Here is a 14588-nt window from a genome sequence, read left to right as displayed (position 1 = left end):
TGGAAGACCCATTTCCGACCAAGCTTTAACTTGATGTCTTGAGATGTTGCTTCAATATATCCACATAATTTTCTTTCCTCATGATGCCATCTATTTTGTGAAGTACACCAGTCCCTCCTGCAGCAAAGCACCCCCACAACATGATGCTGGCACCCCCGTGCTTCACGTTTGGGATGGTGTTCTTCAGCTTGCAAGCATCCTCCTTCCTGAGCAGTATGACAACTGCGTGGTCCCATGGTGTTTATACTTGGGTACTTTGTTTGCACAGATGAACGTGGTACCTTCAGGCATGTGGGAATTGCTCCCAAGGTCTACAATTATTTTCCTGAGGTCTTCGCTGATTTCTTTTGATTTTCCCAGGATGTTAAGCAAAGAGGCAGGGAGTTTGAAGGTAGGCCTTGAAATACATCCACAGGTACACCTCCAATTTATGTTAATTAGCCTATCAGAAGCTTCTAAAGCCATGACATCATTTTCTGGAATTTTCCAATCTGTTTAAAGGCAGTCAACTTAGTGTATGCAAACTTCTGACCCACTGGAATTGTGATAATCTGTCTGTAAACAATTGTTGGAAAAATGACTTGTGTCATGCACAAAGTAGATGTCCAAACCGACTTGCCAAAACTATAGTTTGTTAACAAGAAATTTGTGAAGTGGTTAAAAAACGAGTTTTAATGACTCCAACCTAAGTGTTTGTAAATTTCTGACTTCAACTGTGGCAAGACACGGCCACATGACTCACTGTCTCTAAGAGCAATCAATTTTCATGAAAGGGGTGGTGTACCTAATAAACTGGCCAGTGTATATACACACACACAACTGAAATATTTTATTTAAGCAAAGTAAAGCAAATAAATTATGGTTAATAAGTGATAACCAGCAATGAGCAGTCACTAACGTCATGGGGCCCTTTATTCTATGTGGATAGAGACAATGGAATGTTTTCAATGTTTTGCCAGCTGATTGTTAACAATATTTGACTTTGGGATCTCAACTAAAAAGCTCTAAAATAATTTCAAGGTCATATTTCATAACGCCCATCTAGTAAAATAAAACGTGATCATTAAAAAAATTGTTAGAAAAATACAAATCTACCTCAAAATGTATTGCTATGTTGCTCTGTCTCTATGCTATGTCTTGCTTGTCCTATGTTGCTATGTCTTGCTTGTTCTATGTTGCTATTGTCTATATTGTAATTGTTTTTAATAACCTGCCCAGGGACTGCGGTTGAAAATTAGCCGGCTGGCTAAAACCGGCACTTTTACTGAAACGTTGTTAATGTGCACTGTCCCTGTAAAAATAAAAAATAAACTCAAACTCAAAAAGCACTAATCGCTGCAACATTCTACCCATGAAAACATAATGAATAGAACAGGCTTGGAATCTCATCACCATCTCATTCTAGTTCTGTGCTGCTTCCATCAAAGAGAGTGAGCGTTGCATAGAATGCAGTTTGGACTGCAAAGTGCTCACATCGTGAAGTGGTTGAACTTACTTCATCTGCTTCACTATTGTACTTTTCCCAGACTCCCCAGCACCTGAAAAGAAGAAAAGAGACATCAATTACAGGAGAACTAGGCCTACATTTGTTAGCCTACAACAGTTGGTTCTCTCTCTCTCTCACTCTCAGCCCCCTCCTGTACTCCCTGTTCACCTATGACTGCGTGGCCAAGCACGCCTCCAACTCGGGGGCGGCAGCGTAGCCTAGTGGTTAGAGCGTTGGACTAGTAACCGGAAGGTTTCGAGTTCAAACCCCCGAGCTGACAAGGTACAAATCTGTCGTTCTGCCCCTGAACAGGCAGTTAACCCACTGTTCCCAGGCCGTCATTGAAAATAAGAATGTGTTCTTAACGGACTTGCCTGGTTAAATAAAGGTAAACATTTTTAAAAAACTCAATCATCAACTTTGCAGACGACACAACAGTAGTAGGCTTGATTACCAACAATGACGAGACAGCCTACATGGAGGAGGTGAGGGCTCTGGGAGTGTGGTGCCTGGAAAACAACCTCTCACTCAACGTCAACAAAACAAAGGAGATGAATGTGGACTTCTGGCAACAGCGCCTCTTCAACCTCAAGAGCTAAAGGCGAGGGCATTGGGATGGAGATGCAATAAGGCAGTCGTGCCAACATATCTCATCAGCCACCTGGTGGAAGGGACTTTGTGGATCTGAGGCTCTTTCCCCTGTTGCCTACATCATCCTCCAAATCCCACCAACATCAGCCGCCTCAGAGCGCAACTGGTCCTTGTTTGGGAACACACACACCAAAGCACGCAACAGGCTGACCAAATCAAAAGGTTGAAACATTGGTGGCCATCCGGGAAAATTTGAGGCTTTTTGAGCCAAACAAAGCCATCCTCAACAAGGTTGGAAAGTGACAGTGAAGCTGAGGCCTCAGAGTCTGATGTTCAAGAGGTGGACATTGAGGAGGTCCATGGAGAAGATATGGACGCCTGAGAGGAAGACGACCAAAGCTTTAGTTTCTAGACTATCATTTTACAGATGTATGTTGAAAACGTATTTGGGAGATGCAATGGATCATTGAGGATCATTTAATTTCTTTTGTTTTTCAGTGAAATCCTCCCATGTGGAGAGTCAATTCGTCACTAAAATGTTTTTTTTGTTTTTTATATTGGAAGGATTTAATAATTTGTAATTATGTCTACTTATGATGAGGTAAAAGGTTTCTGTTTCTGTCTCCATATGATATGGTAAATATATCCAATGCAAAAAACATCTACATTTAAAATGGTATTAATATTAATTTGCATATATTTCCATAAAAATTTGCATATATTCCAGTTAATTCCCATATATTCCCATGGAAAGTTTCCACCTCTTAAATATTCCCCAAAATGTGCAACCCTTGGTATATGTTGTGTAATTTGTTAGATATTACTGCACTGTCGGAGCTAGAAGCACAAGCATTTCGCTACACCCGCAATAACATCTGCTAATCACGTGTCTGTGACCAAAACAACTTGATTAGATTTTTTGGCAAACGTGTTAAATTTGCAAGTGAAGTAGATTATAAACAAAAGAGAACTAAACAATAAAAATGAACGTTAAAACATTACACTCACAAAAGTCCCGAAAGAATAAAGACATTTCAAATGTCATATGTACAAAAATAAATAAACAAATACGGGTTGTATTTACAATGGTGTTTGTTCTTCACTGGTTGCCCTTTTCTTGTGGCAACAGGTCACATATCTTGCTGCTGTGACGCCACACTGGTATTTCACCCAGTAGATATGGGAGTTTTTTTGTTTTCGAATTCTTTGTGGATCTGTGTGTGTCTGAGGGAAATATGTGTCTCTAATATGGTCATACATTTGGCAGGAGGTTAGGAAGTACAGCTCAGTTTCCACCTCGTCTCTTGCTCTCTCTGACAGGAGCGTGCTGTCTGTCTGTCTGCCTCTCTGATAGGAGTGAGTGATTCTCTCCATCTCTGATTGGAGCGTGCTGTCTGTCTGTCTCCCTCTCTGATAGGAGCGTGTGATTCTCTCCATCTCTGATTGGAGCGTGCTGTGTGTCTATTTTAAGACTTCTGAAGAGAGATTAAATACAAATGAAAGATGATTCTGTCATCAACCTGTCTGGGTGCTCTGTACATGGAGATCCTATTAAAATGACATTCTAATTCTTAATTATATGGTTCTGCACAGCCACGGTGATGGTGAATGGGAGGAGGGAGGGTCTTGTGAAGCACAGCCAATGAGCTCAATGTGATGATGTTTTAGCAGTCAAACTTTCTATTGGACAGAAAAATAGCAATAGTCCAAGAATAATTTGTTTTAGGCTAATCTACATTTTCATTTATTTATTTTTTTGCCCAAATTTCATAGTATCCAATTGTTTTTAGTAGTTACTATCTTGTCTCATCGCTACAAATCCCGTACGGGCTCGGGAGAGACGAAGGTCGAGAGCCATGTGTCCTCCGAAACACAACCCAACCAAGCCACACTGCTTCTTAACACAGCACGCATCCAACCCGGAAGGCAGCCGCACCAAATGTGTCGGAGGAAACACCGTGCACCTAGCGACCTGGTCAGCATGCACTGCGCCCGACCCGCCACAGGAGTCGCTAGCGCGCGATGAGACAAGGATTTCCTACCGGCCAAACCCTCCCTAACGACGCTAGGCCAATTGTGCGTCGCCCCATGGACCTCCCGGTCGTGACCAACTGCGACAGAGCCCAGAGTCTCTGGTGGCACAGCTAGCACTGCGCTGCAGTGCCGTAGACCACTGCACCACCCGGGAGGCCCGTGAAATTTATTTTTGGAGTTGTTTGTGTTAAAGCAGAATGAGGGTGTATCATCTAGCAGAGATACGGATGGTGTATTTGATGCCACCAGCTGGGCAGAGATGTGTGCTGCTAGGAGGAGAACGTAGCTAGCTATATTCTGCCTGTGAAATCAGACTCTCTCTCATTGGCCCATACTTATAGCGCAGTGTGTGTGGGCTATAAGAAAAGACACGGGCTACTAAGTATCATATAGAAGAATCCTCATAGACAGTACTATAGTATGATGCAGCCTGGGATGGGACACTGCAGTAAAAGTTGCCAGGCACTAAGGGAAAGGTTGGGTAGTGTCAGTTTTGCTGTCCCCAGTCCACCTGGCCATGTTGCTGCTCCAGTTTCAACTTCCACCTGACTGTGCTGCTGCTCCAGTTTCAACTGTTCTGCCTTATTATTATTCGACCATGCTGGTCATTTATGAACATTTGAACATCTTGGCCATGTTCTGTTATAATCTCCACCCGGCACAGCCAGAAGAGGACTGGCCACCCCACATAGCCTGGTTCCTCTCTAGGTTTCTTCCTAGGTTTTGGCCTTTCTAGGGAGTTTTTCCTAGCCACCGTGCTTCTACACCTGCATTGCTTGCTGTTTGGGGTTTTAGGCTGGGTTTCTGTACAGCACTTTGAGATATCAGCTGATGTACGAAGGGCTATATAAATAAATTTGATTTGATTTGAGTTAGATATCAACGGGGAACATCCCTTAAAAGAGGAGTCAGAAGGGGAGCCTTTCTATACACTAGGGCCTAGGGCAAGGACACTAGGGCCTAGGGCAAGGACACTAGGGCCTAGGGCAAGGACACTAGGGCCTAGGACCATACCAGTATCACAGCAAGGAAACAAAACACAAAGATGATTTCACTTCTTTAAGAATACAACCTTAATGTTGGAAACAAACCATCATTATGTTGTCATTCAGAGTCACGTATTTATTTTCCAAACTATAAGCTATATGTTTTACACACAGCAGGTTTTTAAAAAGGACCAAAGAGTTTGGTCTGCTTTGTGTTTTCATTTTTGCCATGGGAATAAAAAAATCAAAGCATAAATAAAATGGTCATGCTGGTATCATCCTGGTCCTTCAGTATAATAGGAATGGCCTAATGAAAATCACTTCGCTGAGGTAGTATAGGACATAACAATACTGTGTACATGTCAGGTTTATTTGATTTAACCTTTATTTAAAAACTAGGCAAGTCCGTTAAGAACAAATTCTTATTTACAATGACGGCCTACCAAAAGGTAAAAGGCCTATTCGCAGGGACGGGGGCCTGGGATTAAAAAATAAAAAATAATTAAAAAATAACAAAACACACATCACGACAAGAAAAACAACATTAGTTGAGTACTGCAATATTTTATTTCTTCCATGAACAACAGTAAAAATATCTAGCCAAGAATATTATTTATGAAAAGGAAATGTTTTTTTCTACATTCATTGCCACACAAGAGACAATCCCAGATGTCATGTTATACTGTATGGAAATTACAAAGTACAGAGGACACAAAAACAACTCAACCATATTATTGATCTGTTTGAAATGTAAACAAACCCTGATAGAGGAAACATACAGTAGAACTATATCGACACGAGGATTAGCTGTCCGAGTCTCCTACTGCAAAACGAACTATATTGACACGAGGATTAGCTGTCCGAGTCTCCTACTGTAAAACTAACTATATTGACACGAGGAGTAGCTGTCCGAGTCCACTACTGTAGAACTAACTATATTGACATGAGGATTAGCTGTCCGAGTCCACTACTGTAGAACTAACTATATTGACATGAGGATTAGCTGTCCGAGTCCACTACTGTAGAACTAACTATATTGACATGAGGAGTAGCTGTCCGAGTCCACTACTGTAGAACTAACTATATTGACATGAGGATTAGCTGTCCGAGTCCAATACTGTAGAACTAACTATATTGACATGAGGATTAGCTGTCCGAGTCCACTACTGTAGAACTAACTATATTGACACAAGGATTAGCTGTCCGAGTCCACTATCATAGAACTAACTATATTGACACGAGGATTAGCTTTCTGAGTCCACTACCGTAGAACTATATTGACATGAGGATTAGCTGTCCGAGGCCACTACTGTAGAACTAACTATATTGACACGAGGATTAGCTGTCCGAGCCCACTACTGTAGAACTATATTGACACGAGGATTAGCTGTCCAAGCCCACTACTGTAGAACTATATTGACACGAGGATTAGCTGTCCGAGCCCACTACTGTAGAACTATATTGACACGAGGATTAGCTGTCCGAGCCCACTACTGTAGAACTATATTGACACGAGGATTAGCTGTCCGAGCCCACTACTGTAGAACTATATTGACACGAGGATTAGCTGTCCGAGCCCACTACTGTAGAACTATATTGACACGAGGATTAGCTGTCCGAGCCCACTACTGTAGAACTATATTGACACGAGGATTAGCTGTCCGAGCCCACTACTGTAGAACTATATTGACACGAGGATTAGCTGTCCAAGTCCACTACTGTAGAACTATATTGACACGAGGATTAGCTGTCCGAGCCCACTACTGTAGAACTATATTGACACGAGGATTAGCTGTCCGAGCCCACTACTGTAGAACTATATTGACACGAGGATTAGCTGTCCGAGCCCACTACTGTAGAACTATATTGACACGAGGATTAGCTGTCCAAGTCCACTACTGTAGAACTATATTGACACGAGGATTAGCTGTCCGAGCCCACTACTGTAGAACTATATTGACACGAGGATTAGCTGTCCGAGCCCACTACTGTAGAACTATATTGACACGAGGATTAGCTGTCCGAGCCCACTACTGTAGAACTATATTGACACGAGGATTAGCTGTCCGAGCCCACTACTGTAGAACTATATTGACACGAGGATTAGCGGTTCGAGCCCACTACTGTAGAACTATATTGACACGAGGATTAGCGGTCCGAGCCCACTACTGTAGAACTATATTGACACGAGGATTAGCTGTCCGAGCCCACTACTGTAGAACTATATTGACACGAGGATTAGCGGTTCGAGCCCACTACTGTAGAACTATATTGACACGAGGATTAGCTGTCCGAGCCCACTACTGTAGAACTATATTGACACGAGGATTAGCTGTCCGAGCCCACTACTGTAGAACTATATTGACACGAGGATTAGCGGTCCGAGCCCACTACTGTAGAACTATATTGACACGAGGATTAGCGGTCCGAGCCCACTACTGTAGAACTATATTGACACGAGGATTAGCTGTCCGAGCCCACTACTGTAGAACTATATTGACACGAGGATTAGCTGTCCGAACCCACTACTGTAGAACTATATTGACACGAGGATTAGCTGTCCGAGCCCACTACTGTAGAACTATATTGACACGAGGATTAGCTGTCCAAGCCCACTACTGTAGAACTATATTGACACGAGGATTAGCTGTCCGAGCCCACTACTGTAGAACTATATTGACACGAGGATTAGCTGTCCGAGCCCACTACTGTAGAACTATATTGACACGAGGATTAGCGGTCCGAGCCCACTACTGTAGAACTATATTGACACGAGGATTAGCGGTCCGAGCCCACTACTGTAGAACTATATTGACACGAGGATTAGCTGTCCGAGCCCACTACTGTAGAACTATATTGACACGAGGATTAGCTGTCCGAGCCCACTACTGTAGAACTATATTGACACGAGGATTAGCTGTCCGAGCCCACTACTGTAGAACTATATTGACACGAGGATTAGCTGTCCGAGCCCACTACTGTAGAACTATATTGACACGAGGATTAGCTGTCCGAGCCCACTACTGTAGAACTATATATATTGTTAACAAAACGTGTGTGTGTTGCGTGTTTTTTAATTATTTTATTTTACCTTTATTTAACCAGGTAGGCAAGTTGAGAACAAGTTCTCATTTACAATTGCGAGTGTGAGTGCTCGTGTGTATGATCTTGTTCTTCTATGCTCTCAAGGACCTAAAATGCCCAAAAATCCCTTCAAGGATAGTCAAATAAGAAATTACCCATGGTGGGGACATTTCCCTCATCCCCACGAGGACAACGGCTATTTTAATCTTAGGGTTTTGGGTTAAAATTAGGGTTAGGGATACAGGTTGTGTGTCAGGGTTAAAGGTTAGGGTCCGGGTGGTGTGTTAGGGTCCGGGTGGTGTGTTAGGGTCCGGGTGGTGTGTTAGGGTCCGGGTGGTGTGTTAGGGTCCGGGTGGTGTGTTAGGGTTTAGGTTGTGTGTTAGGGTTTAGGTTGTGTGTTAGGGTTTAGGTTGTGTGTTAGGGTTAGAGTTTAGGTTGTGTGTTAGGGTTAGGGTTTAGGTTGTGTGTTAGGGTTAGAGTTTAGGTTGTGTGTTAGGGTTAGGGTGTAGGTTGTGTGTTAGGGTTACGGGTTAACGAAAAAAAAGGCTATTTTAAGCTTAGTGGTTAGGGTTAGAATTAGGGTTAGCATTAGTGGTTCGGTTTATGGTTAGTGTTAAGATTAGGTTTAGGGGTTAGGGAAAATATGATTTTGAATGGAAATAAGTTTTAGGTTCCCATGAGGATAGAAGAACATTACCACACACGACTCCTAAACAGAGCACAAATCACCACGGAGACATTAATTTCCATAAACATGCATGGAGGGTTAAATCAGTGTGGGTACAGCATAGTTTGAAAGCGTTTCTACTAGAGAACAACACTAATTAGAGTAGCTTTCCTTAGACAGGGAGGCACGGCACAATGGAAGTAGACAGAACTACAGTGGTTAGACTGGCTACCATTTAAAAAAGGTTGGGACTGGGAAATCAATAATAATAATAATAACCGCTTGTCTTTCAGCTAAGGAATCAACATTAAATAATCTGTTTATGATATGTTTCCTTCCAAAACAGCTTAAAGAATGAAGGTCTTATACCAGCTACTGAGGACATCTTTGATGCGAGTCAGGACAACACAGACGGTGGATGTAAACCAACAAAAAAATAATTTTTAGTCCGTCACAGAGATTTATTAGACAGGAAAAGATGGACGCTTGGTTTTGATGAATCCTATTTTCCTGAACTTTCTCATTCGCTTCATACTCGTCGCCAAACCCACTGGCTCCATGTCATCTACAAGACCCTGCTAGGTAAAGTCCCCCCTTATCTCAGCTCGCTGGTCACCATAGCATCTCCCACCTGTAGCACACGCTCCAGCAGGTATATCTCTCTAGTCACCCCCAAAACCAATTCTTTCTTTGGCCGCCTCTCCTTCCAGTTCTCTGCTGCCAATGACTGGAACGAACTACAAAAATCTCTGAAACTGGAAACACTTATCTCCCTCACTAGCTTTAAGCACCAACTGTCAGAGCAGCTCACAGATTACTGCACCTGTACATAGCCCACCTATAATTTAGCCCAAACAACTACCTCTTTCCCAACTGTATTTAATTTTTATTTATTTATTTATTTTGCACCCCATTATTTTTTTATTTCTACTTTGCACATTCTTCCATTGCAAAACTACCATTCCAGTATTTTACTTGCTATATTGTATTTACTTTGCCATCATGGCCTTTGCCTTTACCTCCCTTCTCACCTCATTTGCTCACATTGTATATAGACTTGTTTATACTGCATTATTGACTGTATGTTTGTTTTTACTCCATGTGTAACTCTGTGTCGTTTTATCTGTCGAACTGCTTTGCTTTATCTTGGCCAGGTCGCAATTGTAAATGAGAACTTGTTCTCAACTTGCCTACCTGGTTAAATAAAGGTAAAATAAATAAATAAATAAAATTCACTAACCTTCTAATACTATAACAAATTTGCCTCCAAACAAAATGGCTTCCCTTGAAATAGCAACATTCGCCAGATTAGACATGGCGCGTGTGTTTGTGTGTGTGTGTGTGTGTGTGTTTGACAGAATTCTATTTGGACTGCAAAGTGCTTCCGCTGTCAAGACTACGTGATCACATTAAAATGTATGGATTCTCCAGTGCATTTCAGACTTCACCATCTATACTTACACAGTCTCTAGGGGACATTTCACATGTTCCTAAGTAAAACCTCAGTCTCAGAACAAGCCTCAGTTAGCAGGAGTTTAACGTGCAATAAGAAGATGACATTAAAACAAAAATAAAACACAAAGGATTCCAACGCAGAGAAGTTGTAGCCTTCACCATCCAAACCAAAATGGCACCCTAGGGATGCAGTGCACTACAACCAAACCTACAGAATCTAGGAGACTTTTCACATGCAACATCATTTCACTTGTAGGCCTGAGACTCAGTTAGTAGGACTTTTGAACAGAGGAAGTTACTCATGACTCACATTCATGTGGTTTATTATACAAGGATGAATTTAACTGGACACCAAAATGACACCCTAGGGATGCAGTGCACTATAATCCTAATTGCCTGGTCCCAGATCAGTTATTACCCTAGGCCTAATACTGTATAGCCAACTTCCATGGTCGTTTGGCAAGATAGCACAAACAGATCTGGGACCACGCTATAAATTCTAACAGCCCCAAGAAATTCCCCTTGTTCAAATGCCAGGCCTGGGAGAGAGAAATGAGGGCTGAGTCTGGACGTGGAAAATCACTTTTCTGTGTGGTTGGTCGGCAAAGAGAGCTGTGTGGTTGGTCAGTAGAGAGTAGCTGTGTGGTTGGTCAGTAGAGAGTAGCTGTGTGGTTGGTCAGTAGAGAGTAGCTGTGTGGTTGGTCAGTAGAGAGTAGCTGTGTGGTTGGTCAGTAGAGAGTAGCTGTGTGGTTGGTCAGTAGAGAGTAGCTGTGTGGTTGGTCAGTAGAGAGTAGCTGTGTGGTTGGTCAGTAGAGAGTAGCTGTGTGGTTGGTCAGTAGAGAGTAGCTGTGTGGTTGGTCAGTAGAGAGTAGCTGTGTGGTTGGTCAGTAGAAAGAGCTGTGTGGTTGGTTAGTAGAAAGAGCTGTGTGGTTGGTTAGTAGAGAGTAGCTGTGTGGTTGGTTAGTAGAGAGTAGCTGTGTGGTTGGTCAGTAGAGAGAGCTGTGTGGTTGGTTAGTAGAGAGTAGCTGTGTGGTTGTTCAGTAGAGTGAGCTGTGTGGTTGTTCAGTAGAGAGAGCTGTGTGGTTGGTCAGTAGAGAGAGCTGTGTGGTTGGTTAGTAGAGAGAGCTGTGCTGTTGGTCAGTAGAGAGAGCTGTGCTGTTGGTCAGTAGAGAGAGCTGTGCTGTTGGTCAGTAGAGAGTAGCTGTGTGGTTGGTCAGTAGAGAGTAGCTGTGTGGTTGGTCAGTAGAAAGAGCTGTGTGGTTGGTTAGTAGAAAGAGCTGTGTGGTTGGTTAGTAGAGAGTAGCTGTGTGGTTGGTTAGTAGAGAGTAGCTGTGTGGTTGTTCAGTAGAGTGAGCTGTGTGGTTGGTCAGTAGAGAGAGCTGTGTGGTTGGTCAGTAGAGAGAGCTGTGTGGTTGGTTAGTAGAGAGAGCTGTGCTGTTGGTCAGTAGAGAGAGCTGTGCTGTTGGTCAGTAGAGAGAGCTGTGCTGTTGGTCAGTAGAGAGAGCTGTGCTGTTGGTCAGTAGAGAGAGCTGTGCTGTTGGTCAGTAGAGAGAGCTGTGCTGTTGGTCAGTAGAGAGAGCTGTGCGGTTGGTCAGTAGAGAGAGCTGTGTGGTTGGTCAGTAGAGAGAGCTGTGTGGTTGGTTAGTAGAGAGTAGCTGTGTGGTTGGTCAGTAGAGAGAGCTGTGTGGTTGGTCAATAGAGAGAGCTGTGTGGTTGGTCAGTAGAGAGAGCTGTGTGGTTGGTCAGTAGAGAGAGCTGTGTGGTTGGTCAGTAGAGAGAGCTGTGTGGTTGGTCAGTAGAGAGAGCTGTGTGGTTGGTCAGTAGAAAGAGCTCCAAATAAAATGAAAAACGTTTACACCAGATGTGTAGCAGGCCTATTTAACCCCTAACTGCATTGTGCCTAGACTGTAAACATAGACTGTACTGTATAACGTTTCACACTATTTAATAAACAGAGAAGTCGTTCTCTCATATGGGATCTAGTGTGATATCCTAGCTGTATTTCTACTGTAATGGCTCCAATTGGCAACAACATGTTTCATCTTGACATCATGTCTTCTTTAGCAGGTATTATGTTTTGAAGATTAAAGTAAAACCTGTCATCTGTTTACCTGATCCACGGCAGACCGTAAAGGTATAAAATAACTGCTCCCTTTCTCCCCCCCCCCCACCCCACCCCCCGCACTGTCCTGACACATTCAATTCAAAATCTCACTAGACCGCAAAACAATGAAACACCTAATTCATGGTAAGAATTTGTTTATCCTTACCACAACTCTGTCACAATGAATGGAGTTGTCTTTAATCCGTCACCGTATTGTACACCTTATAGTCTACTACATGAATCCACTTCCATTGAGTGGAGGTGTTTGTTTACATTCTCAAGTGGTATCGCTAATAGGTTCAACAGCAGTGAGGGGAGTCAGGGGATAAAACTACGGAAGGCCATTTTGATCATTTGGGTGTCAAAAAGAAAGATGCTTCAAACAGGGTTATTTGATGTGTGTCAAATAAACTTGTTGACCACCCGAATATGACAGTACATCACATAATAATTTAAACACGTTCATACATTTTGTACGTAAGTGTTTACCACATCACTCGTATTTCATATGTCACAGTGATTCACCGATATGTATGCTATGATGCTGATAGAGTTGTCTCGGTCACCTGCCGCACTTCCCCAAACTCTGGGATGGTGCTGTTCATTAAAAAAAACTGTGCGCTGATGCATGCAAATAATGTTCTTCCCAAAAAACATAGCAAAACGACATAATCTGTTATAGTAGTTATAGTTAACTATAATCTAAAATACCCCTAATTTATAAAAGCAGTTCTTATTTCATGAATGATGGTCAGACTCACCTATGTGAAGCTAGACACAATAAGGATTAGCCACAATAGTGGAATTTGCGATTCGCCTTCAAAATAAAAGTCTCATTGAACGTGATGGGAATAGATCACCGCTAAACGAGTTTGGGATGTTGTTATAGAAATTTTAAAAAGACAATAATGTTAAATTGACATATTAGACTTTATAATTGCAATGGGGGCATACTTATTTCACTGTACAGCCTTACCCGCAAATGGTTAATGATGGCGCCGATGGGTAAGGCTGCCGTTTTATTGGCCCTTCACCAATTATGCTATTTTGTTTGTTTTGTCGCGTTGTTTGTAACTTGTTTTGTAAATAATATTAATGCTACCATCTCCTATGACCCGAAAAAGAGCTTCTAAACATCAGAACTGGGATTCTACACCTGCATTGCTTGCTGTTTGGGGTTTTAGGCTGGGTTTCTGTACAGCACTTTGAGATATCAGCTGATGTACGAAGGGCTATATAAATTAATTTGATTTGATTTGATTTGATTTGATTGCTCACCTCAAACTGGACGAAGAGATTTTCTTCAATGAGTCGTACACGAGGGATATCCAGGCCCCGATCCCGTGATTCGCTGGAGAAGGAAACTGTGATTTCGAGGCAAGAGATCAGGGTGCCTTGTGAGGACCAGGCGATGAGTGGCTAATCTGCCATTGCCCTCCGTTCTGCTAGCTAATGCTCAATCGCTAGAAAATAAATAGGACGAACTGAAAGCGCGTATTTTTCAACCAACGGGACATTAAAAACTGTCATATTTTATGCTTCACCGAGTCATGGATGAACAACGACATTAAGAACATAGTGTATAACCCGCCAGCTCTATCGGCAAGACAGAACAGCAGCCTCTGGTAAGACATGGGGCGGGGGGCCTATGCATTTATGTAAACAACAGCTGGTGCATGATATCTAAGGAAGTCTCAAAGTTTTGCTCGCCTTAGGTTGAGTATCTTATGATAAGCTGTAGACCACAATATTTACCAAGAGAGATAATCTGTATATTTTGTAGCTGTCTATATACCACCACAGAGCGAGGTTGGAACTAAAACCGCACTTAATGAGCTGTATTCCACCATGAACAAACAGGAAAACGCTCATCCAGAGGTGGCGCTCCTAGTGGCCGGGGGACTTTAATGCAGGGAAACTTAAATCAGTTTTACCTCATTTCTATCAACATGTTAAATGTGCAACCAGAGGGGGAAAAAAAACTCCAGACCACCTTTACTCCACACACAGAGACGCGTACACTGCTCTCCCTCGCCCTCCATTTGGTAAATCTGACCTTAACTCTATCCTCCTGATTCCTGCTTACAAGCTAAAATTAAAGCAGGAAGCTCCAGTGACTCGGTCTATAAAAATGTGGTCAGATGAAACAGATGCTAAACTACAGGACTGTTTTGCTATCAT

At 42.6% G+C, this 14588-nt stretch overlaps 1 protein-coding gene across 3 annotated transcripts in view; it reads right to left on the bottom strand.

Moving 5' to 3' along the window:
- Positions 1-14588, bottom strand: part of LOC109881067 (guanine nucleotide-binding protein G(i) subunit alpha-like) — a 74544-nt gene that overhangs the window by 55707 nt on the left and 4249 nt on the right. For all 3 annotated transcript variants that reach the window (XM_031794774.1, XM_031794775.1, XM_031794776.1), the window contains exon 2: positions 1496-1538. In XM_031794774.1, the coding sequence (XP_031650634.1) occupies positions 1496-1538 (43 nt within the window). The remainder of the gene's footprint in view (positions 1-1495; positions 1539-14588) is intronic.

The sequence above is a fragment of the Oncorhynchus kisutch genome, linkage group LG17, assembly GCF_002021735.2.
Source record: "Oncorhynchus kisutch isolate 150728-3 linkage group LG17, Okis_V2, whole genome shotgun sequence".
Taxonomy (NCBI): Eukaryota; Metazoa; Chordata; class Actinopteri; order Salmoniformes; family Salmonidae; genus Oncorhynchus; species Oncorhynchus kisutch.
This window is presented reverse-complemented; position numbering and strand designations above follow the sequence as displayed.